Source organism: Merops nubicus, unplaced genomic scaffold (genome assembly GCF_000691845.1).
Source record: "Merops nubicus isolate BGI_N331 unplaced genomic scaffold, ASM69184v1 scaffold30747, whole genome shotgun sequence".
NCBI classification, from domain to species: domain Eukaryota; kingdom Metazoa; phylum Chordata; class Aves; order Coraciiformes; family Meropidae; genus Merops; species Merops nubicus.
In genome coordinates this window covers 22310-47221 of record NW_008618857.1, presented here as the reverse complement: position 1 = coordinate 47221, position 24912 = coordinate 22310, and the positions used below count along the sequence as shown (strand labels likewise).

The 24912-nt window shown below is 36.8% G+C and overlaps 1 protein-coding gene across 1 annotated transcript in view; it reads left to right on the top strand.

Annotated features, from left to right (window-relative positions):
• Positions 1–363: 363 nt before the first annotated feature.
• Positions 364–24912, top strand: part of LOC103776107 (chromosome unknown open reading frame, human C16orf62) — a gene marked incomplete at its 3' end in the record, with an annotated part of 43086 nt that continues 18537 nt past the window's right edge. Inside the window, 22 exon segments of the mRNA XM_008943603.1 lie at positions 364–473; positions 2346–2445; positions 3397–3564; positions 3895–4017; positions 4377–4401; positions 5457–5533; positions 6999–7127; positions 10205–10289; positions 11274–11333; positions 13572–13668; positions 14011–14058; positions 15123–15216; positions 17496–17573; positions 17959–18081; positions 18760–18806; positions 20294–20405; positions 20609–20725; positions 21091–21144; positions 21550–21630; positions 22446–22508; positions 23533–23622; positions 24911–24912. The exon segment at positions 24911–24912 is cut by the window's right edge and continues 87 nt beyond it. Coding sequence (XP_008941851.1) covers positions 364–473; positions 2346–2445; positions 3397–3564; positions 3895–4017; positions 4377–4401; positions 5457–5533; positions 6999–7127; positions 10205–10289; positions 11274–11333; positions 13572–13668; positions 14011–14058; positions 15123–15216; positions 17496–17573; positions 17959–18081; positions 18760–18806; positions 20294–20405; positions 20609–20725; positions 21091–21144; positions 21550–21630; positions 22446–22508; positions 23533–23622; positions 24911–24912 — 1883 coding nt within the window.

The window sequence follows — 24912 nt, the reverse complement described above, 5'->3', positions numbered from 1 at the left end:
GTGAGAGAAAAAGGTTGAGAGTGTGGCAGGTGTTGAAGGCATAGAGTGATGATAGTGCAATGATGCTCACTTGTGGGGAAAAACAGGTTGAAATTTTCCCTGTTAAAGCAGCACCTGCAAGCAGGGGTGTATCTTGCAGTAAGCGCAGGATGAAACCCTGGCTTGTCCTTTTATTTACTCTCAGAAGATGGCAGTGCTCTTGTGTCTGAGAAAGGAACGCTTAATCTCCTTTCCCTGGAGAGTAAGTGGAACATAATATCAGAGCAGGCTTCAACTTGTCCCCGTAATAGCTACAGTACAAGCTGTTTTATCACTTCAATAGCCATATTGAAAATGTGCTTTTAAAGACTTATGTGCAGGGCGATGGCTCTTCTTCATTCCCACGTGTGTGTTGGACAAGTGTACTTGCCCGGTGAAGCCAGACATTATAATTCAAGTACGATGGATTTTGGCCTGGCAGTGGCATGCCAAGTGTGAGCTGTCTGTGACAGCTTGCTTTACTGCTAGTTTGGAAACACCTGTAAAGGAAAGGTATGGAAGTACTAACAGAAGTGTAATGGAGTAGTAGAAATGAGTAGGCAGCCAGGAAGAGTTTGAAAGATTTTAAACCAAATACTAATTAAACCATGAAGCAAGTGAGCAAGGAGAATCATTGAGTTGTGGAACAACAGTAAATTAGACTACTCGTTTATGAAGAAAAGGAGCTGGAGATAAGAAAACAAAAGGAATAAGCACGTGGATTTCACTGGATTCTCTCTTGCTCTGTTGTATCTCATTAGGTGTCAAAGTTTCTCCTGGGAGTAGCACAACTGTAAATTAATTTTTTTTTTTTTTTTTAAATGAATCTGTTTTTTTTTGGGAGGTACATAGTCTCTGTAGAAGAGCAGGCTACTTGGCACTGCTGAAATTCTTCCTAATGAGTTAGACTTCATCAGGGATGGGAGTTTTTGAAAGCTTGGATTAGTATTTGTGGGAAAGTTGTGTATTATGTGGGGGAAGGCTGTTTGTTTTCCTTAGGAGTCTGATGAAAGAAACTTCTGTGTATCCACTGGCTTTACTCATTCAGCCGAGGCCTTGGTGTGTGCTATAAACATTCTCATGATGCTGGAAGAAACAGGAAAGAACATTTAGCTGCTCTGCATGTCTCAAATACTAAAAAATGAATGCAGAAAATACCTTTTCAAATACATTTTTCCAGGTTTTACTTGCATCTCTTTCTGCCTTAGTACTTAACTATTGCTACTGCTAAAAAAAGGTACCATGCAGTATGTATGATGGTGGTTGTTTTGGGAAGCAGCTGTTTTGTGTATTTTTGTGAGTTCATATTTTCATTTCCCTGTTTAACCACTGCTACACCATACAATTAAAATTATTTATATTGATGTGTTGTCAGAAATATTAGAAAGCATTTGTAATTCTTCGGTCTCTTTTGAAATTGTCATCTGGTACTAGTCAGGGAAGTTCTAATCCCCCATTTTTGCCTTCTGATGTTGTCAAATGTGCTTTAAAAGCCTTTTAAAATAAAATATTTTATGTTTGAGCAATTAAAACCAGGATGAATGGTCTATCTTGTAAAAGAGCAGCGTTCTTAAACTGTGATTGATAGATAAATTAGTGTGTGTTACTGTTAGTTCCTAGTGGCAATGTTGTTTTACTAAAATACTTCTATGTATATCCTTTTCTGGAATCAAGTATTTTTTTTTAATTAGAGATGGAAGCTGTAGTACTCACAGTTCTCTCTTAATACCCAATTCAAAATAAGGCCCAGAATATATATATTTTTGTGATTTATTTCAGTTGATGGCGTACTTCATTTTCATGGGAGAGGCACAGCTTCTATATAAGGACTTATCCACAGTGCAAGCATATGAGTACTGATAGTTTTTATTCTTACAATTTGAGTTCAGCAACTTTTGTTATGAGTACAGTGAACAGATAGAAATAGATTTCTAAGGGAAGAGCTTTACACAAGTTAATCTGTGTAGCCCCTCATGTCTGTACATGATCACTTTAATTTCCCTTGTGTTTTTATGTTTACCTTTTTCTTTTACTCCAATTTCCACCAGCCTGTCGTACAAATGCTTGCTTAAATTGCTCCTTTGATGTCCAATGAAATGGAAGAGAATCCAGCTGTAGAGGCTGAATACAGCTGAATGGCTGAAAGTGAAATTTCTTCACTTTTAGTTTATGTATCTCAACAGAGAGAAATTTGGATCTTTATATTGACTTATTTTCAACATGCATTTCTTGTAAATATGCCTGCATCTATATATGGGGTGTGTTTCTTTGTTCATAAGTATGTGATTATGTGCACGTTTACTTTCCCTTTACTCTTGCTTTTTAAGGCATGCGAGGTCAAGAAACTACGTTTCAGAATGCGAAGTGTACAAACTGGAATCTGTACCCTTGGATTTTGGTGATTACCATCCACTAAAGCCCATTATGGTGAGTTTCTTTTTGAGCTTTTGGAAAATTAATGTGAATCAAAACTGATTGTGTTTCTCTTCTTACTTCCACTCCTATAACATTAAAAAACTTTGAAGTCTGTGGTGCTAGTGAAGTTGCGTTCTGTATTAGTGGGCTGTTGCTTCAGAAGCATCAAGGTTTATTCTGTTGCTAGTCCTTTAAATAAATTTACTGGTGCTTTATGTGTCAAAACCAGTCTCCTTCTGACTAATATAGCATTTGAACTTGTGGGTTTTCTTGGTTGCATTAAATGCTGAATAGTGGATAAGTTTAAAATCCAGTTGTTGCGTTACAAATAACCTCTATAATTGCTTGATGTAAGACTTGGTTTTGGGTTAACTTCCAGTCAGCTGTATGCTTTAAAACATTTATGTCTTTAAAGTATGAGGGGTTTTTAAAAATGCACATGTACAAAAAAATCCCACTTCAAAGAGATGATAGTCACACACTAATGAATCATAAATGCACAGCAGCTTCTGTTCAGGAAGGTCAGCAAGGAGATAAGACCAGAGGCCTTAAGAATGCATATGGTCTTTCAGGCTTGAGTATTGTACAAGAAAAGTAAAGATGAGACTGGCAGAGGAACTCAAATAGCAGAAAGGCTGGAGGAGAGAGAGAAAAACAATAAAATAGAGGAGGGGTGCAAGAAAGAAATTTAGAATGTTTTTTCTTATACTTCTGTAAACCCATAATTGGAAGGAAAAAAACCCCAAAAAGTAATGGAACTGCTAGTGCAGATTGCCTCCAGAGTCAGGGCAAAAAGGTGCTCCAATTTCTATGCTAGTGCTGATTCTGAAGAGTTACTTGTAGCTGGGTCCTGGCTTTCACTGTAACAGCACAGGTTGTGTAGTATGTGTTTTGATGATTTACTAAAGAAACTAGGGGGAAGAGAAAGTCTTTTTGTTTAATAGTTTTGAATTTTTCTTTCAGGTTACTGAATCCAAGACCAAGAAAATGACCCGGAAAGGAAGCACTTCTTCTACCTCCTCCTCTTCTTCTAGTTCTATGATGGATCCACTGAGCAGTGTATTGGATGGTACCGATCCCCTGTCATTATTTGCAGCAGCTGCAGACCCTGTGTCAACTACTGCTACCATGGTAATGCTGGAGGGCAGTTATCACAACTAAATAAAACCAAAAAACAAAACCTCAAAGCCACCCCTGGATAAAATCTATTTATCTCACCAGTTTGGAGGTTAATGCAAGTTGAAAATACGCTGTATTAATAGACTAAAATATTCTTTTTTATTTCCCTGTTTATGTTGACACTTATTTTAATAGGGATTTGTTTTTTGTTTTTTTGTTTTTTTGTTTAGTTTTGTAAGTTTTTGGATGAGTAAATACTGAAACATTAAGTGGACCTTTATCAGCTTTCTCTTTTTTTTTCCAGATTTGTATTTAACATTTGCACTTGTACTCTCCTCATAGGACAGTACACGAAAGAAACGGGATAAGGATGACAGCTCAGCAGTGGGAAGTGACTTTGAGCCATGGTTAAGCAAACGTGGTGAAATTCTGGCTAGATACACAACAACTGAGAAGCTCTCCATTGTAAGTGGCAGCTTCTCCAGTTTTATTTATTTGCACTAGACTTTGAAGGGATTTTGTATGTTGCTGTTTTGTAGTTATTTCATGAGTAAATACTGGTGCTCTAAATTTTGGTTTTATTATGGCAGAAAGCCATACCAAAAGCTCTCACTTCCAATGATTGTTTTGGAGATGAGTCCAAAAGTGTGTTGATACTTAGAAGCCATCACTTTGTCTTTTTGTAACAATACAAATAAATGCTGGTCTTATGTTTACTTCTAAATTATTATAGGCTTAATTAGCAGTGTAATTACCCTGTGCATTGCTTGGAATGCTAATAAATACATGTTTTCTAAAAGTCTGCTTTTCCTCTTTCTTCACAGAATCTATACATGGGATCTGAAAAAGGTAAGCTGTTCTTTTGTGTCTTATCAGGAACAGATTGTGCTTGAGATAGGTTGTCAGCAACAGGTTTGAGGTCAGGAATAGCTGAAATGTGATTTCCTCTCCTCCCCCCGTTCTGACATATGGTTGGGTTTTTTTTGTGAATAAGACTTCTGCTGGATTTTTAATTAAAATAATTACTGAAAACAAACCACCTAGCCACCTAATCTTGTATGCCTTGTTGGCCAAGGAATTTGTGATTAAGTGTAGTGGAAGGAAATGGAATTTGTTGCCTCCCACAGTAGCTTAAAACTTTCTTCCATTTGGAGTGAGCAGTGATACTTTGAGGAGCATGTTATCAGCTCTTCCCATTGCTGGAAGGGAAAGCAAACAAGTCTCTTGGGAACTTGTTCAGTTATTCTCTTTACATGAAAGTGGAATGATTCCAACTCTATACAGAGCATTCAAAAGAGAACCAAACATTAAATATTTTATTGTGTTTCCTAGTGAAGCAAATCCAGGCTAAGTAATCATAGCTGATGGCATAGGAAATCATCATTTTTATATATGAGTAAACATGCAGCATTTCAGCTAATGCCCAAAATGGAAGCAGTTATTTTTTGGAGTGAGAATGGTCAAACACTGGAGCAGGATGTCTAGAGAGGATATGAAATCTTTATCCTTTGTTATCATTAAATTGCCTGGGTATAATCCTGTGCAACCTGTTAAAATTTCAAAATTGGACCTGCTTTGGGAAGGGGAGATGGACACAGAGCTCCACTGGGCTTTTCTTATGTAAATTATCCTACGATTCTATTCAGTGGTTCTTTATTTAGCAGCAAAACTTGCAAGAAAATCCATTTATATTCAGTTTTGCTTCCTTGTCGTTCCCTGTTCAAAGTGAATCAATTGTAGGTACGTTTAAATGTGTGTGTTCAGGAACAGCCACCAAATGGATCAAACCACTTGTCTTATGTCTTGGAAGCTGACCAGTTGTCTGAGTCTGTCAAGATCCTTCAAGTTTGTTTCCCTTTAAAAGTCCAGGTATTTAAGTGTTAAAGAGAATCATATAATTACAGGAAAAACTACAACTACTGGCTCAGCAGTTTCTGAAAAAGTGAGGACGAGGTTAGAAGAACTGGATGATCTGGAAGAGGTGAGAAAGTTTTCTGATCCAAAGACATCGCTGTTTTAAAAGTGAAATAAATTTATGAAATAAAAATCTTTTATGAAACCTTTTAGGAAGGTCCTGATTCTTTATGTGCTTATGTAGTATTTAGATGAATATGTAGTTTCTGTGGGAATTCTCTAGTAATTTCAATCCTTATTGTTACAGAATTCAGGCAGAATATTTTCTTATCACTAGAAATTGTGATAGAAAAACTCACCTTATTCACTGATGTTGATTTTAGTCTGCAACTGCTATAAAACCTCATGGAGTCTAATAGTCTAAACAGCTGATAATTTTGTTTGGCCCTTTTGCAGAGGCTGCATGCTGTCTATCTGAGCTTAGTTAAAGTTACATTTACATGCTTAATAGAAATACTGAATACTCAAGTTATGTATTTTACTGTGCAAGCACAAGGTGTTCCATAACTTACTTGCCTAAAATCTGAACCTGTGGTGAGCTTCTAGAATTGTTTTGGGTAATGTTGTTTTGAAACCTCTGCCTCATAAGGAACTTCAGATTTTTTGTTCCCTGAGCCAGCACAGTCCTGATACTTGTGTATCACAAAAAAAAAGGGATTAGATTCTTTAGTAGAAAAATAAAGTACCCGTTACCATAAGGAAATACATAGACTTCTATGAAACTAACTGTGTTTGCAGTTTATCTCTTCATCTGTGATTGTTTTTACTGATGGTTGTTTCTAGACTCTCATATTATGAAATCTGTTCTGTAGTGCAGCTTAGTAAACTCATCAAAACTAGTCCTGAAGGTAGTTTTTAATGTTTCTCAAACTTCTGCTCAAGGCTATTTCAGAACCACCTTCTGATTTTACTAAATCCAGTTATAGTCATTTAATTCCTGTGTCAGTTTGGTTCTAAAGCTTAAACAGTTATTTCTGCTTATGGTATTTCACTAGTTTATTTTTGATATGTAATGTTTTTATAAAGTCTGTAAGACCTTCCAGGAGTAAGATCACAAGAATGCTTCAGTACTGACTGAGAAATGAAGATAGTTTTATTTTTTTACTGAGGGTGAATCGTAGCCAGATTTTTCTTTGGTTTTTTTGGGTCAACAAATTGCTTTCAACAAATTCCTTAGGAGCGTGCTGGTAAAACATTTCATTTGTCTCTGATACTGCTCCTATGTGGGTGCTAGTGTGCTTATGTATAGTGTTAGTGTCTTAATTGTGCCACAAGTACAATACCACTGAAATAGTTCGGCATTTCTGATGTTGTTTGGGTACCAGCATGTAGGTCTCTTGAAAACCAAAGCACATGTGATGCACTCCTGTGCCAAACACCTCCAATATTGATACTCCAAAAGTATAAAGGGAAAATTAGGTAATTCTGTAATAAGTTTTGTGGGTTCCGCCCATGTGATTTAACTCTATAGTAATGTCACTTTCCTTCCTTCCCTCCCTCTCTTATTAAGTAGAGTTGTGTTTTCTTGCCAGGGGTCACAGAAAGAGCTGTTGAATTTGACTCAACAGGATTACGTGAACCGAATTGAAGAACTGAACCAATCTTTGAAGGATGCTTGGTCCTCTGATCAGAAAGTAAAAGCTCTGAAAATTGTCATCCAGGTTGGTTTTACATTTTTGCTATGTACAGAACTGGCAAGGTTGGTGGTGTGGCTTGTCCAATTTCTTTGTTGAGGGAAGAAGAGTTTCTGTTATTTTTGTACTATTTTCTTCTGTTCTTTGCTGTGAAACCCATGATGACTTCTGACAACCATTACGACTTCTGACAACAGTTGAATTTCAAACTTTGTTGTTATATGTTGATTTTGACTAGTGTATGTGAGATGGAATTCTCAGAGCAGCCAAATGTGTGGAAATGGTGTGGAAATTTTACCTGGTTAGGGATAACTGGAAGAAAATATGTAGTGATATCAACTCTTTCTAGCACATAAAGTTTCCTGTCTTCTCCTTTTTCCCCTCTACCCCTTTGGCCCCCATCCCAAATAATACCAGAATGACTTTTTTAACATAGTATTTTCCCTATCCAGACTTACTAAGGCAGCTGAATAAATCTGATCTAGAACCCTAGCAAAGTACAGAAAATGGCTCTAGATTTTTTTTGTGTGTGTGTGTGTGCTTGTTTTGCTTGGAATTTTTTTTTTTAAACTTCTCCACAATCATCCTGTGGCTCATTGGGGATGATGGGATGTGAAGGGGCATGATGGAATAGGACAATTAAATGCTCTTTTGTTTGGTTTGGCCTTTAAAAAAAAAGGCCAGAGGCAGAGTGCATCAGAGGACAGAGGAGATAATGACATCCTTAAAAGCTGTAAAACTGATGTAATGCTAATAGTCATCAAATAGAGTTATAAAAAGTTAGGGTTTTTTTCCTCATTCTGAATACTCTTGTGAAAACGGTTTGCAGTAATTTCAGATTAAATTGTGGTAAAGACAATAAAGGAAATGAAACCAATGAAGGGAGATCAGAAAATTTTATCTGACCTAGGGTCACTAATTTACTATTGTATTATGAAATCAGTGCTGCTATTCTTTAAAAAACCGACCACCATATAGAGCATAGTGAAGTGTGAATATCTTAGTGACAGAGAATGCAGCATTAAAAGCCTGGGGGAGGAGAACAGGGACATGGATGTACCATATTTACAGGGCACGTCTGCCATGCAGTTATCTGCACTTTAATACTTTCATGTATTCTTTTACAAATGGTTTCACAAATGATTTTGGAATAATGTCATTTGTAAGACAGATTCAGTGCTTTCTTTTAGGAAAGTGGTGTCAAAATGGCATATGTCAATCTCAAAGTGTTGTCTGTCTTGTTCACTTTGCACTTGAACTTCATGCTGCAGATGTTCATCATTAATTGAAAGATTGGGTAAGAATGCCATAGGTGTTTGGGTAATTAATGTCAACACAAAAATCTTTCATAAAGAGCACTGTAACGAAGTACAGTCCTATACTTGTGAAGCAGGATAGCATAGAAACCTGACTGAACTTTCCTTGTGGTTCTTCCTAGTCAATAACTTAATTTTAAGACTGCTGTATCCCCTTAAAGAACTAAGCAGTTTTCTTGACATCAGGCTGTGATTATATATGTAGTCTATCATTACTAGTATCACATACTGGTTAGTGTGCAACAGGAGGAGTAAGTTTGGCTTTTTTTTAGGGTATTATTTTCAGAAGTGTATACTAGGCTGGAAAAAGCAAATTTCACCTTTTGGATGAAAGATCATGCCAATATCTTTCATGTGGCCATCAGGGGTGGAGCCTTCATTCTCTGCATGAGAGTTTTACAGGGCTTGAAGTGCAGGAAGGGTCTGAATTTATAGTGTGCCTTTTTACAAGATACTTTATTTGTCAAGCTGGAGTAAGCCGAGCTACTTAGAGTAAGCTGAAGTGAGTTGATGATCTATGTGAGCCCTAAGAAAAGTGGTAGGTAAGCATTCATGGTGTGTGTAGGCCCTGAACAGCTACTGAATTACCTTTCTTTGAAGGTAACTGACTTACCATGCAATAGGGAAGATTCTGCTTTAATTGTAAGATGTGAATGCTCTCACCTGCCTTATTGGTGCACTTTTCCTCCCTGAAGGATAATGCAAAAAGACTGAGCATGCCCCTTGTTCAAGCATGTTCAAATGTTATGATTTTCTTCTTTAAACAAAGGGATCTTGTGGGGTATCGGGTTGCTTCCTGGATTTTTGGAATGGTATGGAAAACTTGAACCTTTTTTGTTCCTTTGAGATTGAAGAATTGTCTCCTGGTTACAGGAGAGAGAATTACAAAGATCAGAGATCACAGAGAATACTGTGCTTGTCAGTTTGAAATAGACACCAGAGAAGACTCATGGTCAGAGGCCACATTTGGCTCACGTGGATGGAGGTGGCTTTCTCTCCCCTGTCAGTCATTTGTCTGTTTTCTTCAGGTAGAAGTTGATTTTTTTTGTGCAAAAGTTTTAGACTGCAGTTTAGTCTGCAGTCTTTGCACTATCTTGGAACACAAAGTGTAGCTTAATCAAATGTCTTTAGGATGTCTTTATTCCTCCCTCTGTATTTGGACCTGGATTGAGTGATACTAGAACTGAGTTGGCTAATATGTTTTCAAATGAGACTTTGCACCAGCCATTGTTACAGTCTGGCTGCCACAATCGTGTTGGCTGCCTGTGGGTGCTGATTGATATGATTCCTCCCTGGAGCTGACTGGGCCAGCTGGCCTGGTTCCAGAATGTTTTCACTGATTATGTGGGCTGCAAAGATGGGTTGGAAAGCTTGTTAGCTAAACTTCATATGGATGTCTAGTAAGATGGTGAGAAACTGAAAAATGCCCTTTAAAAAGTTGTTTCAGAAAACAAGTTGCCTTTTATATGCTTCTGGGAGAGAATTTGACTGAACAAATGCATGGATCTGCATGGTCAGCTCAAATTCTGCATTGCAGATTAACTTGTGTGAAGGAAACAAATCTTTGACTTGCTCTGCTGGAAATGAAGAATAACTTGAAAAATACAGAGTACCCTGATATGTTAGCTTAGATGTACTTGTACTCTTGTTCTTGTACTGTTTGTTAGATAGTTGCTCAAGTTGGTTCTTTCCACCTGTAGATCCTTCTCTGTTCCAGCCTCTCTGAACTAAAAACACTAACTTGTGTTGGGCTCTAAAAATGTTTGTTTGTTTTTTTTTTCCTTCTAGTGTTCCAAGCTTCTTTCAGACACAACAGTAATCCAGTTTTATCCAAGTAAATTTGTTTTAATTACAGATATCCTCGATACTTTTGGTAAGTATGTAATGCATCAGACTTATTACATAATTGTTAATAAGAAGAAAATAATTTTTTGTAAAATTAGAAAACAACAAAGTTAGTGGAAAAGTGCTGAAATGAATCTGTTTTAACCTGAACTTTTCCAATGTAAATATTTGGGTACCAGTGGTATAAACATGGTATAAAATGTTTCAAAAACTCTTATGAGCTGAGTCTTTAAAATAAAACCATCTAATTTTTTAGTTTTATGCTTTGTGTTAGTGAATATCTAGAACAAAACCTTGGGAAAAATCACTATCTCTGCTTTTTGAAATTTTAAATACGCTGCCATTATTAGGAAAATATTTTGGTTTTGGCAGCTTCTTGTCTCCATATTTCATTGTATTTATATTTGAAGAATAGAAGTCAGGAAGTTTTATTTAGCTGAACAGGGACTATGAAGTGATTAAAATGTAGTTATTGAATTTTTTAATCTATTTTTATAACTTTTATATTATCCTTTAAGTGAAATTGTCATCCACTTCATGATTCTCTTGTTTTTCTGCCATGTTATGGAAGATTTATGATAGCATTGGAAGTTGAAGGGTATTTTGATGTTTAGCAGGATATGCTATGACATAGATTCAATTGTATTTTAGATATTGCTTCCTCTTTGTGTTCTTTCCTACTCACTGAAAGTTGCTAAGGTAACAGAATATCCAATATACAAACTAGGCAAAGACAGGACACCAGCTGTCCTTTCCTGGCCTGGGAGAAATCTGACCTGTGCTACCTATCCACTTAAGGGAGCTGGATAAATTTTTATTGTGTGCAAAGTGCTAAATGGAGGCTTAACATTTCAGCCTCAGTAGAGGGCAGCATGTTAGCGTTCTAGGGAGTTTTACGTCTAATTTCAGAGTGTGTTGGAGAGGGAACCTTTGTATCAACACTTTGTGGTTTACAGTCCGTTAGTTTGTTAGGAATGATTTTTCTTGATTATTTTTTTTTTTTCCTAACCAGGGAAACTAGTGTATGAAAGAATTTTGTCAATGTGTGTGGACAATCGTGCCTCTTTGCCAGGTAAATTTGTTTGTTTCTATTGTGCTCCTGGAAAAAATCGTGTCTGAACTAACCTGAGAAAAAAAACAGGACCCATACTACTGTACCTCCTATAAAAAGTTTTGATGTGAATCTAGTAATTTTTCATTTTTAACAGAGTAAAATCCATTGCTTATAGCTTTCACCATTCATAGTGCTTATGCAAGTTTACATTTTAACTGGAAAGAATATACCTATGATAAAATGTGCTTGTGGCTTTGATGTTACTAAACATAAACTGGGCCTTCCTGGGACTTGAAGTCACAATGAATTTTATATATATATGTAACTATATATATATACACACATATATATATTTTATATGTATATATGTAAAAGTAGAGGGAGAATTAAACATGGATGACCAAATTAGTTGAAGGAAGACTTTTTCCCATTTTTTTCCTTAGCATACAGTCTTTTTTGAAAGTACTGCAGTTTAATAGCCTGAAGTTAATGGTACAAATTTAACAGACAAAGCTGAGGGTCTCAGTTTTTGGTAAATAGATCATTTTTATGGCTTCATTGAAAAGTTGATAGTTTTAATTTAGTTAGGGAAGTATTTTGGAAGTAGCAACAGGCTGTTAGTGAGTTGGTGATCCATTCCCTAAGATAGCATAGTCTTTCTAACTTTGACCTTTTTTGTTCTTTCAGTTGAAGTTCCAACACAATGTAAAAGTCTAATTTGACATTTACAGTACAGAGGGATACGGGAGAAATACTTTAGGAAGCCACCAAAACATTTCATGGAAATACAGGCGTTTCCTTGCAATATGGAGTGTATTAAATGTGTGTCCTTGAAATATGAAGTGATCTTACCCTGTAGCTGGCAATGGAACAGGACCATTAGGTTGAAATGAAATGCATGGGGTTTGAGCCAGAAGCTTGAAGCCAACAAATATTTAAATCTGAAAGAAACTTACAGAAAACATTTAAGATAAATTTGGTTGTTGCAGACCTGACAAACTGTTCTTATAAACATTAATGAAGGCAGACAGTGCCTGTAGCATGTCACAATTACTGGGCACTGTTACCTGCACTCTGGAGAGCTGAGCTCATACTGCAGCTATGCAGCTGGTGGGGGCATTGCTGGTGGGAATTTCCCAAGCAGCTGTAAAAATGGGAGGGAGAAGGAAAAACTCTGCTGTGTTTGCTGTGCAGGGCACTGTGAGCCCCCAGGCATGTCAGGCCTGACCTCCATGTTTGTCCCATGGGAACCATGTGGAACAAAGTTGGACAAGAATTCCTGTGGTACTAGATGAGAAAGAACATCTTCTGTACTCAGTTGGCATCTAGCATGTGGCTTCTCTAGTCTTGGAAGCTGGGAGCTTTCTTGTGCAGCAGGAGCTTCTCGCCTTCTGCAGGCAGGGATGCGAGAGCACTGTGTTTTTGGGGTTTTTTTTTGAAACTGTCTCACAAGGAGTTTATCAGCAGACATTCACAGCAGAAGCTGCTTGTGTAGCTTTTTTTGACTTGTGTACTGAGAGAAGAGGGACCCATCCTTCCCAGCCATCTTCCCTCAGACCTGGGTTGATCTCAAGAAGCCTATTTTTGCCATCTGCTCCAGGCAGTATAAAGGAGGAGGAGGCAGTGAGCCATGCATCTGCATGCCCACCTGACCAGGGCACTGTCCCCCTAACCTATCTGGTACACCCTGGGGTGGCAGCTTCTTCCTGCTGGCAGCTGACACAAATTGTCCCAGATAATATTGTATTCTGTCAGTGTTTACTCTAATTTTCTACTTCTTGCAATATAATTTAAAATAATGTTATTGAAAAATTATATTAACCTTTAAAGTAAAGCACTTGAGTGTTTAAATCTCCTAGGTCTATGTGTTTCTTGTATATTGATATGCATATTTGTTTTAAATACCTTTCCTTTCCTTTTTCTTTTTTTTTTTTTTTCTGTTTCTGGGGGAGGCAAAGGTTAGATTTCTAAGTAACAGACCTGAGATTAGTTTTGAGTGCTTGACTTCAGCTTCTGAAATGTTACTTAACACAAGATGGAAGCTCTAGTTACCTCTTCTTGCTGTGTACTCAGCTCTTACTGCTGCACAAAGAGCTGAGAAGCAAACGTATTGCCTAGTTTATTACTGTGCACTTAATTTCTTGTTGAAAAGAAAGAATACAATTTTAGACCTAGAATTAAAAGTAACTTTTCCCAGAAAGAATGTAACTATTTCTGGGTTGTTTTTTGTTGTTTTGGTTTGGCTTTTTTTCACAGATAATTTTTCTCCAGAGAGTGTTAATGATACGGCTAAAGAAACTTGCTTAAACTGGTTTTTCAAGATTGCTTCCATCAGAGAACTCATTCCCAGATTGTATCCTTGTCAAATGAAACTCTCTCGTGTTTATATTGACTTTGTTTTGTTTGTTTCAGGCTGTATGTTTTGAATCTAATATTGGGGTCATGTTTTATAGTAAACTGAACACTGAATTATTGACTATGAGCAGCATGGAAATGATAAAGTAGAGTTGATGTGTGAAAACTTTTGAAACTATAAAAATCTTGTAGATAAAGCGTAATCAACAAAGTGTGGTGAGATGAATTACAGAAGGCCTTCAAATAGGCCGTTCAGTATGTATTCAGTGTGTAAGTTTGTTTTCATGTTTTTACATGGCATTCATCTTAGTTTTGTTCCTTAACCTTGACTTCATTTTAGTTACGTGGAAGCAGCAATACTGAAGTGCAATAAGTTCTTGTCCAAAACGTAAGAGTAAATGTTAAGTGTGAGAAGGAAGTGAATGGGCAGGCTGTAAAGTAATTTAAGGAGTTAAGCATACAAGTTCTGTGGCTAAAGGTGGAGAGGCTCTCAAATCCTAAAAACTCCAAAACCTATCGATACTCCAAAACCTCTGGGAAGAATCGGTACTGAGAGGTTTGGAAGTTTTTAGTGAGAATGCCATGGAAAAATTCAAGGTGAACCATGATACAATTTGAAATGCAATAGTGCATGCAGTTTTGGAATATATGTATAATTGTGACATCAGGATTTTGCAAATTAAAAACCAGTGGCTTCAGATGGTGGAGGGGGAAGCAAGATTGTTGAAATGAGGAAGGTGGCAAAAAAGATGGAAAAGGAAAGGAAAATACTGATGTCTCATTGCTAGAGACAGTGTTGGAGAAACAATTTAGGAGCAGTGAACCATTACCTATTGAAAATCTCAGTGTAAGCTTCATATGTTGCCAATAAGAGTTACTTGCTGAGCTGAAAATGTTCCTTCACATGCAATGGTCCTTTTCAGTTATTTTGAATTGAGTGTTGTAAGCCAAATTGCAACTCTAGTGACAACTTCATTATCCCTAAAAAGTAGCTCTTTTGCTGGAATTGATGGGCCTAATCTCCAGGCACTAGTACAGCTCTGTCAAAAAGGACCTGTGGGAAAACAGGACATACAAGGAGTTCTGCCAGTTCCCCTTGGAGCAGCTGCTTTCTGCACATTGAATCACAGCCCTTCTAGAGCTCTGCTGTTCCTCCAAACTAGAGGAGGAATTTCATAGTTGTTTGTCTTTTACAAGCCCAGAATCCAGCCTGGCTATCTGCAGTACTCCTAATGGCAAATACTGCAGTGTGAGTATAACCCTTGTGTTACTAGACGCTTAAGATTTTACTTCTGAAATAAAATTTTGTGTTAATATGCTTCTTTGGTAGCTGTTTCTATAACTCACGCTTAATTGCCGGTCTACAGGGCAGCTAACAAAGTTATTTGTAGGTGATTATAATTCTGTTCTCAGTTGTTAAATCTCATTTTCATTTCTGAAAAATCTCAACAGGGGGATTTCGGAATGTCTCCCACGGTTAACGTCTATGATTAGAGGAATTGGAGATCCACTGGTTGCAGTCTATGCAAGGGCATACCTTTGCAGGGTAGGCTATCACTCGGCACTTCAGATCTGTATCAAAGATTTACTGCCACTAAAGGAAAATTTCTTTAACTACTATTTCTATTTGAAGTAATCATCAGCCTGTCTCTTTCTTTTCACAAACCGAAGAATAAATCTCTAAGAATGGGGATTCTTTCTTTAGGTGTCTGTAATAAATAAAATTATTTTATGCGCTACTTATGGCAGTTTTTCATCTTCAGGTAGGACAAGATGTTGGGGACCTTGAGTTGGGAAGTGAGTTTGGATTTTGAGTTGTCTGATTGCTAGGTGCAGGTGCACTTGCTCTGTATTCATCCTCCTCCTCCTCCTGCTGGAGTGTGTGTGGCAGGCAGAGGGCTGGCAAGCTCCTTGGCAGAGGAGCTGCTTGGTAAAGTGTTCAGACAGTGGATTTTTGTCTGACTAGGCAGAGTGACTGTGTTCTTATACTCAGCTGCTCCTTCAGTTACCTTAACAGCTCAGCCAAGATAAACTTACCCAAGGAAAGACCCTAAAATGATTGGAAAAAGCCATCTATAGGGGAAAAATATTTGGGAAATACATTTCTGAAGTAGCGGCAAAGATCTTGACTATAATTGGAAAATGGTAGGGCTGCTAATTAGCAACACTGCATGAAATCATCTGCCATTATGAAATGCAACAGATTTGTTCACTGTTGATACACCTGTAATGTTTGAATAAACTGTCCAGTATGCTTTTGGTTTATTATTCAGGGGTGCCCACATGAACTCCCACATATGCAAGTAATTACTAAGTGCTGACTTACTCTGGTAGATGAGCTGCTTTAGTTTATTTGAATCTCTAAATACAGTAATGCTCAAATTTTTGTAATAACCTGATAATTCCTGCTACATAGTGCAAGGTTTCTGAAGGGTTTTTTGGAAACAGTTTGTATGCACTGTACACCTTTTACTGCTCCTGATAGTGCTAAAAGAGATGCATAATGATAGAGCAGTTAGGACTAATAATCTCATGATAGTAATCACAATTATGTAGTAAGAAAGAGTTTAGCATGCTCCATTTTATCCACAAAGATGATCATACAAAATAAATAGTGAAAGTTTTATTGGAATAAAATACTAGCTGTGAAAATCCTGACTTTTGGTTAAAATTGGAAAATTTTGTGGAATTGAAGGCATGTATATTCCAGCTAATGAAACTGTGTTAATACTTTCACAATGAAGGTATTGAAATATATTTAGGAAAAAAAAAAGTTCTGGAGCAGGCAACCTGTAATATTGATACTAATGATGTCTAAAGCCACAGCATAGTAAACTGGGGGATTAAACACTTGTATGAAACCAAAGAACCAAGATCTTTACACATCAAGGTGATGCATTTCTCTTTAGTCCTGTGGTTTGAAAGGAAATTTTATATAAAGAGAAGCGATAGATGACTGGTTTGGGTCTGTGCAAGGTATCTCTGCTTTTGTGATGAAGCCAGCTAGATCTGCATATGCTCAGGGACCCCAGCAAATCAGACCCCTGGTTTTGTTTGAAAGGGGAGCTGTAAGCCATTGAGCTGGATTTGTGTGCCTGTGTTTTTTTAAGCCTGATCTGTTACTAATTTCTCATTCACTTCTGCATCTTTCTCTTTTCTTTAGTAATATGCTGCATTGAAAATTATTTTTTTTTTTAATCTGTGTTACTGAAAACAGTCCTGTATGGATTAGTTTCCTTTGCAAGTTCAGCTTTACTGAACTTTGTGTTTATTATTTTTTTTTTTAATCTGTGTTACTGAAAACAGTCCTGTATGGATTAGTTTCCTTTGCAAGTTCAGCTTTACTGAACTTTGTGTTTGTGCATCACCTTGTATTATTTATCAATATTATATCTATATAAATATTCATATGTTCCTTTGAGAACTTTGCATCATTCTGTCCACAGGATAAATATGCATGATTTTAAGCCATTTCTGAACTTTGACTGACTTTCTGGATGTTCTTCATGGTAGGCTTTCTACATACAATGAAATGCTGTTGCAGTGCAGGACCTGGGATAGATGCTGATTTCCTCACTGTTTACAGACACTTCATGCTGATGTTAGGAGAACCATATAGGTGTAACTACCACAGGGTAGTTGTTAGTGAACATGGCTATAACAGCAAGCAAGGAAATAATCAGTCGAAAGTGTGGGATTTGATGCTCTTTGTTGATTTGATGTGACTGGGTGTAGTCCTCCAGATAATGCATTTTTGTCTCAGAGTTGAAGGAGAATAGTAGGTGATAGATGCAGATAAAATCTTTTTCTTTCTTTTTAATACAGGTTGGGATGGAAGTGGCACCACAACTCAAAGAAAGCCTTAACAAAAATTTCTTTGACTTTCTTCTAACTTTTAAACAAGTAAGCAAATAAGTTTTATTAACAAAACTACGTAAACACACTCCTTAACCAAACTATCCCATTTTATTTTTTTTTTTAAATTTCCTAAATTCTTAAATTAGTTCTTAATCTAGATCTAGGGATGTTCCTGTACCCAGATATAGTATGGGAAAATTTGTGTGCATTCTGGTAAGCTGAAACTGGTCTATTCAGCATGTTTCCATACTTTATGAGCTTGGTATTTCTTCCCTAGCATACAGGGAATGCTTCAGAATATCTGTGTATTTTTATGATCTTGTCTATTCTTGCTTCCATTCTTACAAAACTTTGTCATAGTCAAAGTTTATCATAGTTCCTATTAAATACCTTCTCTCAGCAATGTGGTTTTTGTCTTTTATTTCAACAGATTCATGGGGATACGGTTCAGAATCAGCTGGTATTACAGTGTGTGGAGATTCCTTTGTATTTGACTCTATATTCTCCTGCTATAGACTGGATTTTACAGTGTATTGCATACCGTGCTCCTGATGTAAGTAAGCATGATAATGCTTGATACTAAAGGGAGTGTTGGGGTGAAGAGTTAACTTTGCCTGTTTAAAAAATCCTCTTGGTCAGTACTTGGAGGGGTGTGGGAAGTGAGTATAAAGAGCCTAGAAACTACTGTGTTTCTCTCTTCTATCCAAGAAGAATGTTCATTTTTCCATAAAGCTCCAATTGGTTTCATAGGCAGTATTTCTGTTTGTTTCTTGCTGTCCCTTAGCTAGTTTAATCTTTATTTCCCAAATTCATTAGTTTCTTCTGTCACACAGATATAAAAATGATTTAAGTAAACTATAGCTTTGTAATTGCTTAACACAGTCAACAGGCTATTTCAATGTCAGTCTGGTTTCCATTCTGTGGCAGAGAGATGGTAATCTTCACCTCTCCTGCCAGAGATAATTGACCTGGCTGGCAAACAGCAATTACTTTGAGAAATGGCATAGCTGAAGGATTGCAAATTTGACTTCCACAAAATGGTGGGTTTGCTTAAAATGCTACTGTACCTATTGCAGTAAGTGTGGTTTATGTTGTACTGCACCATTGTTTTCTTGTGTCATAAATACAGGATAAGACAGGATTATTGGAATGTATGGGGTAGGTAATTAAAACAGCTTTTATTAAAGCTGAATTTATTGCAGAGTCTCAGTAATTTTAATAATTCTTGCAGGTTCTGCTTACTGAGATGATGGAGAGATGCAAAAAATTGGGGAACAAGTAAGTACTGCACAATGCAGAAGACACGAGTCTCCAATGAGTACACATTGGATGCATAGTGTGGCTTTTGTTTTCCCAGTAGGTCACTAAATCATTATTATGAACATATATTTTTCCAGAGGTGAATTCTAAAATATGGTAAATTATTTGTAGAGCAGAAGTTACTTGATTTGGTTGCTGCATTTTGGCTCCTATGCCACAGTTTAGTACACATAATGTGTTCTCCATCCGCCATGGCTCCAGTTCCTGGTTGTGCTCCATTTTCCTCCCCGCTAGCCCCCACAGGCTGCACTCAGCCCATACGTGCGTGTGTGTGCTCACTGCAGGGCTGAGCTAGCTGCCTCCTTGCTCTTTGAGGGAAGGACAAATTGTCGGCCATGATGGGAGTATTTTTTTAAAGAAATGTTTTGGGGACATTTCATTTTAATTCGGAGGTTGAATAATCCTGTTTCTGTGATCTGTAAAGCACAGTAGTCTTCTCCTAAAGTGGAGTTCTGTTTTTATGTCTTCTCGTGACTGTCAAAATGTTACAAAGCAAGAGACATCAGTGTATAAATCTTAAATTATCTCGGTATATTCCATGAACTACATTGCATCTAAGCCATCTAAGTGAAAAGTGACAGCTTGCTTCTGTGTATTGCAAAGCATATATCTAGTGAACTGGAAGTACTTGTCTAATGATAAAATGCAAATTCCAGTCAAACTGCAATGGGACCACTAATGCTCAGTCAGAATCCGAGGATGCTGGGCTATTTTAAGCACTCCATAGAATTTCCCTCAAGGTTAACTGCCCTCTTTCAGACCAGTGAAGGACACAGTGTTTTATGAGGCAGCTACTGTGCTAACTCATGGCTGAATTTGCCCAAAGGAAATGCTTTTTGAATTATACTAGGTTTTATTTCTTATGTTTGCATAATAGCATCAATAAACAGAGTTTTACAGTAACGCAATGAATTCATTCTTCCGTTGATAACTTTGGCTAGTAATACTGATATGGATCTGAATGGTTGATCATAAATGTCTAAAGATGACATTGCCAGTCACCATATGATAATGACTGTTTTGATTTATTTTAATCCTAACAATGCAGCTGCTAGAAATCTTTTATAATGCATGTATATTTTAATTCAGTGGAAAAAAAACTTCACTAGATTTTCCCTGCCAAAGTATACTTCTGAACAGTAGTTAGAGTGGCTTTCTAAATGTGTTGGCTACTCCTGGTCTACTTGATCTTTGAGTAAGCTTATGGTAAACTGATGGATTCCAAAAAACCTGTGATGGCTTAATGTTTACTTGTTTTGCTTTTGCCCTATTAAACCTCATCAATACAAGTTCTATTTGTGAGAGGTTTTTCTTCCATATTCTCTTCTCAAAAAATTTAGAGTGGATGCCAGAGAGTTGTTAGTCTAAGTTCAGATTAATGTAAATGAAGGGAAAACAAAATTTAATTTGATACGTTGAGCTGTATTGTGTTATGTTCATTGTAGTGCTTTGCTGTTGAATTCAGTAATGTCAGCGTTCAGAGCAGAGTTTATTGCTGCAAGATCTATGGACTTCATTGGCATGATTAAAGAGTGTGATGAATCTGGATTCCCAAAGGTAACTTGTTGTATGTAATTTGTAACAATTTCTGTTCATTGTTTGACAAAGTTCTTTATACTTTAGTTGTCTGTATAACTTGCACATCATTTAAATAGAAGATGGTTTGATCCAAAAATTTTTTCTGCAGTGTACCTCCTGGAGCAGTGTTGTACAGAGAAGCATCTTCTGCTTTTAATTTAAAATTTACCATTAACTTTCAGCATCTTCTCTTTCGCTCCTTGGGATTAAACTTGGCATTGGCTGATCCTCCTGAAAATGATCGTCTTCAAATATTAAATGAAGCCTGGAAGGTTATAACAAAGCTGAAAAACCCACAGGTGAGTTACTGTCTGTTCTGTTTCACTACTGATTCTGTGTTTAGGGCAGAACTGTAGCCAGTTGTTCAATAAGCCTATGCTTAGCGTGACACGGATGGTTTGACTTTTCTAGGTACACACAGTTAACAAAAAATATGATGCCTGTTAATATCTTCATATGGTCCCTGCTTTTCTGATTTTTACTTAAGCATAACTTAATTCTACGTAACATAATACTAGATAAGCAACTTGTGTCTTTAGTGCTAGACCTTTAGGTCTGAATGAGTCATACCTCTGGAGTTAATTCTTTTAAGTGTGATTTTGGCAAATGTTTTTCTTGTAACCTCCTGTAACTGCTGGTACTCATAAGACACGTGTATTTCTAGGATTATATCAACTGTGCTGAAGTGTGGGTGGAGTATACCTGCAGACATTTTACGGTATGTGAAAATCACTTTGTTTCCTTTGAAGATTTTTCTGATACAGACTAGGTGGCTGTATTAACAGTTTGGTATTAAAAATGGAAAAGTGATGACTATTCAATGCAAGTGTGGAGGACTTCAGTAGGGAAGGAAAAAATGTATTACCTTTCATGAAGGATGGAGAAAGACAAGAGATGCACCTTTGAAGGAGGCCCCAGCACTGGGGACTTAGCCTTTTATTTTAATAGCAGATGGAGCAGGTTAAGTAAGGATTCACTGGAGCTATGGCTAAAGTTCCTGGCTTAACTAGAGCTCCATAGAAAGCTGATGCTTTGGCAAATGGAAATAAATTATCCAACTGGTTTTCAGTGACATGTGCCAATGTCCTTACTGTATTTTGTAACCTCATTTTTTGCCACACAGAAGCGAGAGGTCAATACGGTTTTGGCTGATGTTATCAAACACATGACTCCTGATCGAGCATTTGAAGATGCTTACCCACAGGTAAAGAATTTATTTTGCCACATCTGTAAAAATCTGAAGCACATATTCTTCAATGAAATTAATTCTTAAATGTTACTGATGTCTCTTACCATAAAATATTTATTTTTAAATGCTGGCTGTAGTTTGGGAAGTCTTTTGGAACAATGCTGTGATTTGTTCACCCTGCACATCAATTTTTCAGTTCAGAGAAATGCCAAACCAGAATGACTTATGTATTCAGAAGTATCAATAGTTAGTTCCTATGTCAACAGCGATGCTCTGCGGAAGGAAGTTAGCAAGCGTGGCAGGCTGCTTAAACAGAAGTAATCTGTAAAATAACAATGCCAAGTAGAGATGGATTAAGGCTTCAGTGAATTATTGTCCAGTTCATGAAACTGCATGCCAGGTGAGATATAGATTAATTGAGGAGGTTTTCAAAGAAGGATTTTTGTGGCTACTTAAAGGGTAGATAAAATGCCAATGAAAGAAGATTTAACAAACTGGTTTTGGGTTTTTTGTTTGTTTTGCTGGGTTTTTTCACTCTGGAGAGCTGGAGGACATGCTTACCTAGAAAAAGTAAAGAACGGAGAGAGCCGGGGCAGGCTGGTCAGCCTTTGTTCATGTGAGTTCTGAAGGGCATGTTGGGAAAGCATCTGTTAGGAACAGCATAGCTGTAGTGGATCCTGCTTTGGGAAAGAAATTACATTGGTGAATGCTTGAAATATCTTCCAACCAAGTATTCTACAAGTAACTAGAGAAAAGTAATCTCTGGTGTGTATAGTCTTAATTTAACATCTATTACAATAGTTTCCCCCCCTTTTTTTTTTCCCCTTTAGCTGCAGTTAATTATTCAGAAAATTATTACCTATATCTATGACTTCTCCCTGCTCTTTTCAGTGGTAAGTGATACTCTATTTAATACATTTTTAAGAACTATTCTGCACTGCTCCTGCAAGAGAATTTACCTGACTTTGATATTTAGATTGTTTGCAAGCTAACATAGTGAGAGGACTTTTTGTCAGGTAGATAAGTGCAAAAACACTTTGGAAGCTCTCTGCTATTTACTACTTAAATATTGATTATTCTGATTTCAACTTTCAATACTTTTTTCCCTGTAGGCTGTTAGGTTCTCTAAGTTCCTTACTATGGCATAAGTGACAAATAATGGAAGATGAACACCCACAAATAAATGGTGTTTTATGTAATTGATGATAGCTGTTTCTCTGTTATGATATATATTAAACATGGACTGTTGTAGGGCTTAATTTTGGCATTGAATGAAACTTAGATCAGAGACTGTATACAAGGCAGAGAAAGAGGAACAAAGACAGTGGATGTCAAAGTACTGAAATCAGTTAGGAGTGAATTCCAGACCGACCTTGTAGATTTGGAGTCCTGTTCACAAATTGCTCAGATAATTCTGAAAAAATTACTCTCACTATATTCTTGAGATAATGCAGAAACTAAATATTTCAGTATCTTAACAACCTCTAAGCCCTTACCTCTGAAGAAAATTTGAATGTCTTTGACCTTCATAACTTGCTCTGGATACATCCAAAGCGTGTGTGACCTGTTTTTGGTGTTTTGAATATCCTACCTCTTCTCCCACAGATGTTGGAATTTGTTGTGATCTTGTTTCAAGCATATGACTGCTTTTAAAAAATTAGCAACATTTGATTCAAACAGCTCTGTGTTGTGTTCTATTCTGTATCTCTGCAATCAATAAATTAATATACCTCTCAGACATTGGTGCCTTTCAATTTGTTCCATTCTTGCATCCTTTAAGATGAATTACTGTCTTCAAAGAAAATTAAAATAATTTTAACTAAACCAGCTACAATTATAAAACTTATCCAAAATATTTATTGTTTCAGTGTGTTGTTTGTAAAAGACCTAATTTTACTTATGTATTTGTACTTTTAGGAGAAATTCTTGCCATTTCTGGATATGTTCCAGAAGGAAAGTGTGAGAGTGGAGGTTTGCAAGTGCATTATGGAATCTTTTATTAAGTAAGTGGAGAATATTGAGATTAAAGGCACTCTGGAGAGTCTGAGGAATATATTGAAAGATTGCTAGGGAAGATGAATTAGTATATAGGCCACTTGATTTGTGAAGGTGTTCCAGGTTACAGAGAAGAAAATTTTGTCAAAGAAAGATGAAATTGAAGTAATGCTGTTGATGCTGATTTTCTGTGGATTAACAAAATAGTTCTTCTCTGAGCTTTATTAAATTTATGTTGTCTTAGTTGGTTTATGAAATTTATTTCGTATTCCAGCTGATGTGACAGCACAGAACTATTACCTTGGTATAATAGAGGAAGAGAGACGATCTCTTGTTACAAGCTTCACTTGAAACTATGGGTATTTCCAAAAAATAAAATTTATTCAGAAGGTGAGGCATCAGCTTCAAATATTGTAAAAGTCAAACAGTTCTTTTCAAATAATTAATAGGTTACTTGCCTTTTGTTTTCTTTTCCACCTTCCCTTCAGGCACTTATATACACTAAATCCCCCCAAACCTTCTCTTCTCTAGGCTAAACAGTCCCAGCTCTTTTGGCCTTTACTCATATGAGAGATGCTACAGCCCCTTAATCATCTTAGTGGTGCTCCACTGCACATGTCACATATAGGTGCAGAGGCACATTTATCCTTCCTGTCTGTCCATCAGTAGCTGAGAAACTATATTACTCCTTGTTAGGTCTAGGATTGCTTTGTTTTGATGTTCTTAGGTTGCCTCAATGTATCATTTGTCTAGCTTGCATCCTTTAAGGAGTCAGATTCTGTGGCTTGGCAGTAAAGCTCAGTGTATTAAGATAATATTTTTTGACTGGCATTTGTTGTACATCTATTAACCATGTGATCTTTGGAGCTCTGTTGGTTAAAAAATTAACATAAAACATTTGGGTGTTGGAGTCGATCTCTGGAGGTCCCTTCCAACCCCTGACATTCTGTGATTCTGTGACATTCTGTGAAAACAAAAATCCCATAGTGTCACACCATGCTGATGATTGGAATTATGCATTAAATTGGTGTTATTCTAGTAATTTTTTTTCATTTTAACAGAACATCATTTGTTGGTTAAAAAATTAACATAAAACATTTGGGTGTTGGAGTCGATCTCTGGAGGTCCCTTCCAACCCCTGACATTCTGTGATTCTGTGACATTCTGTGAAAACAAAAATCCCATAGTGTCACACCATGCTGATGATTGGAATTATGCATTAAATTGGTGTTATTCTAGTAATTTTTTTTCATTTTAACAGAACATCATTTTTCATCACTTTTTCTAAAACTTTTTGTAGGC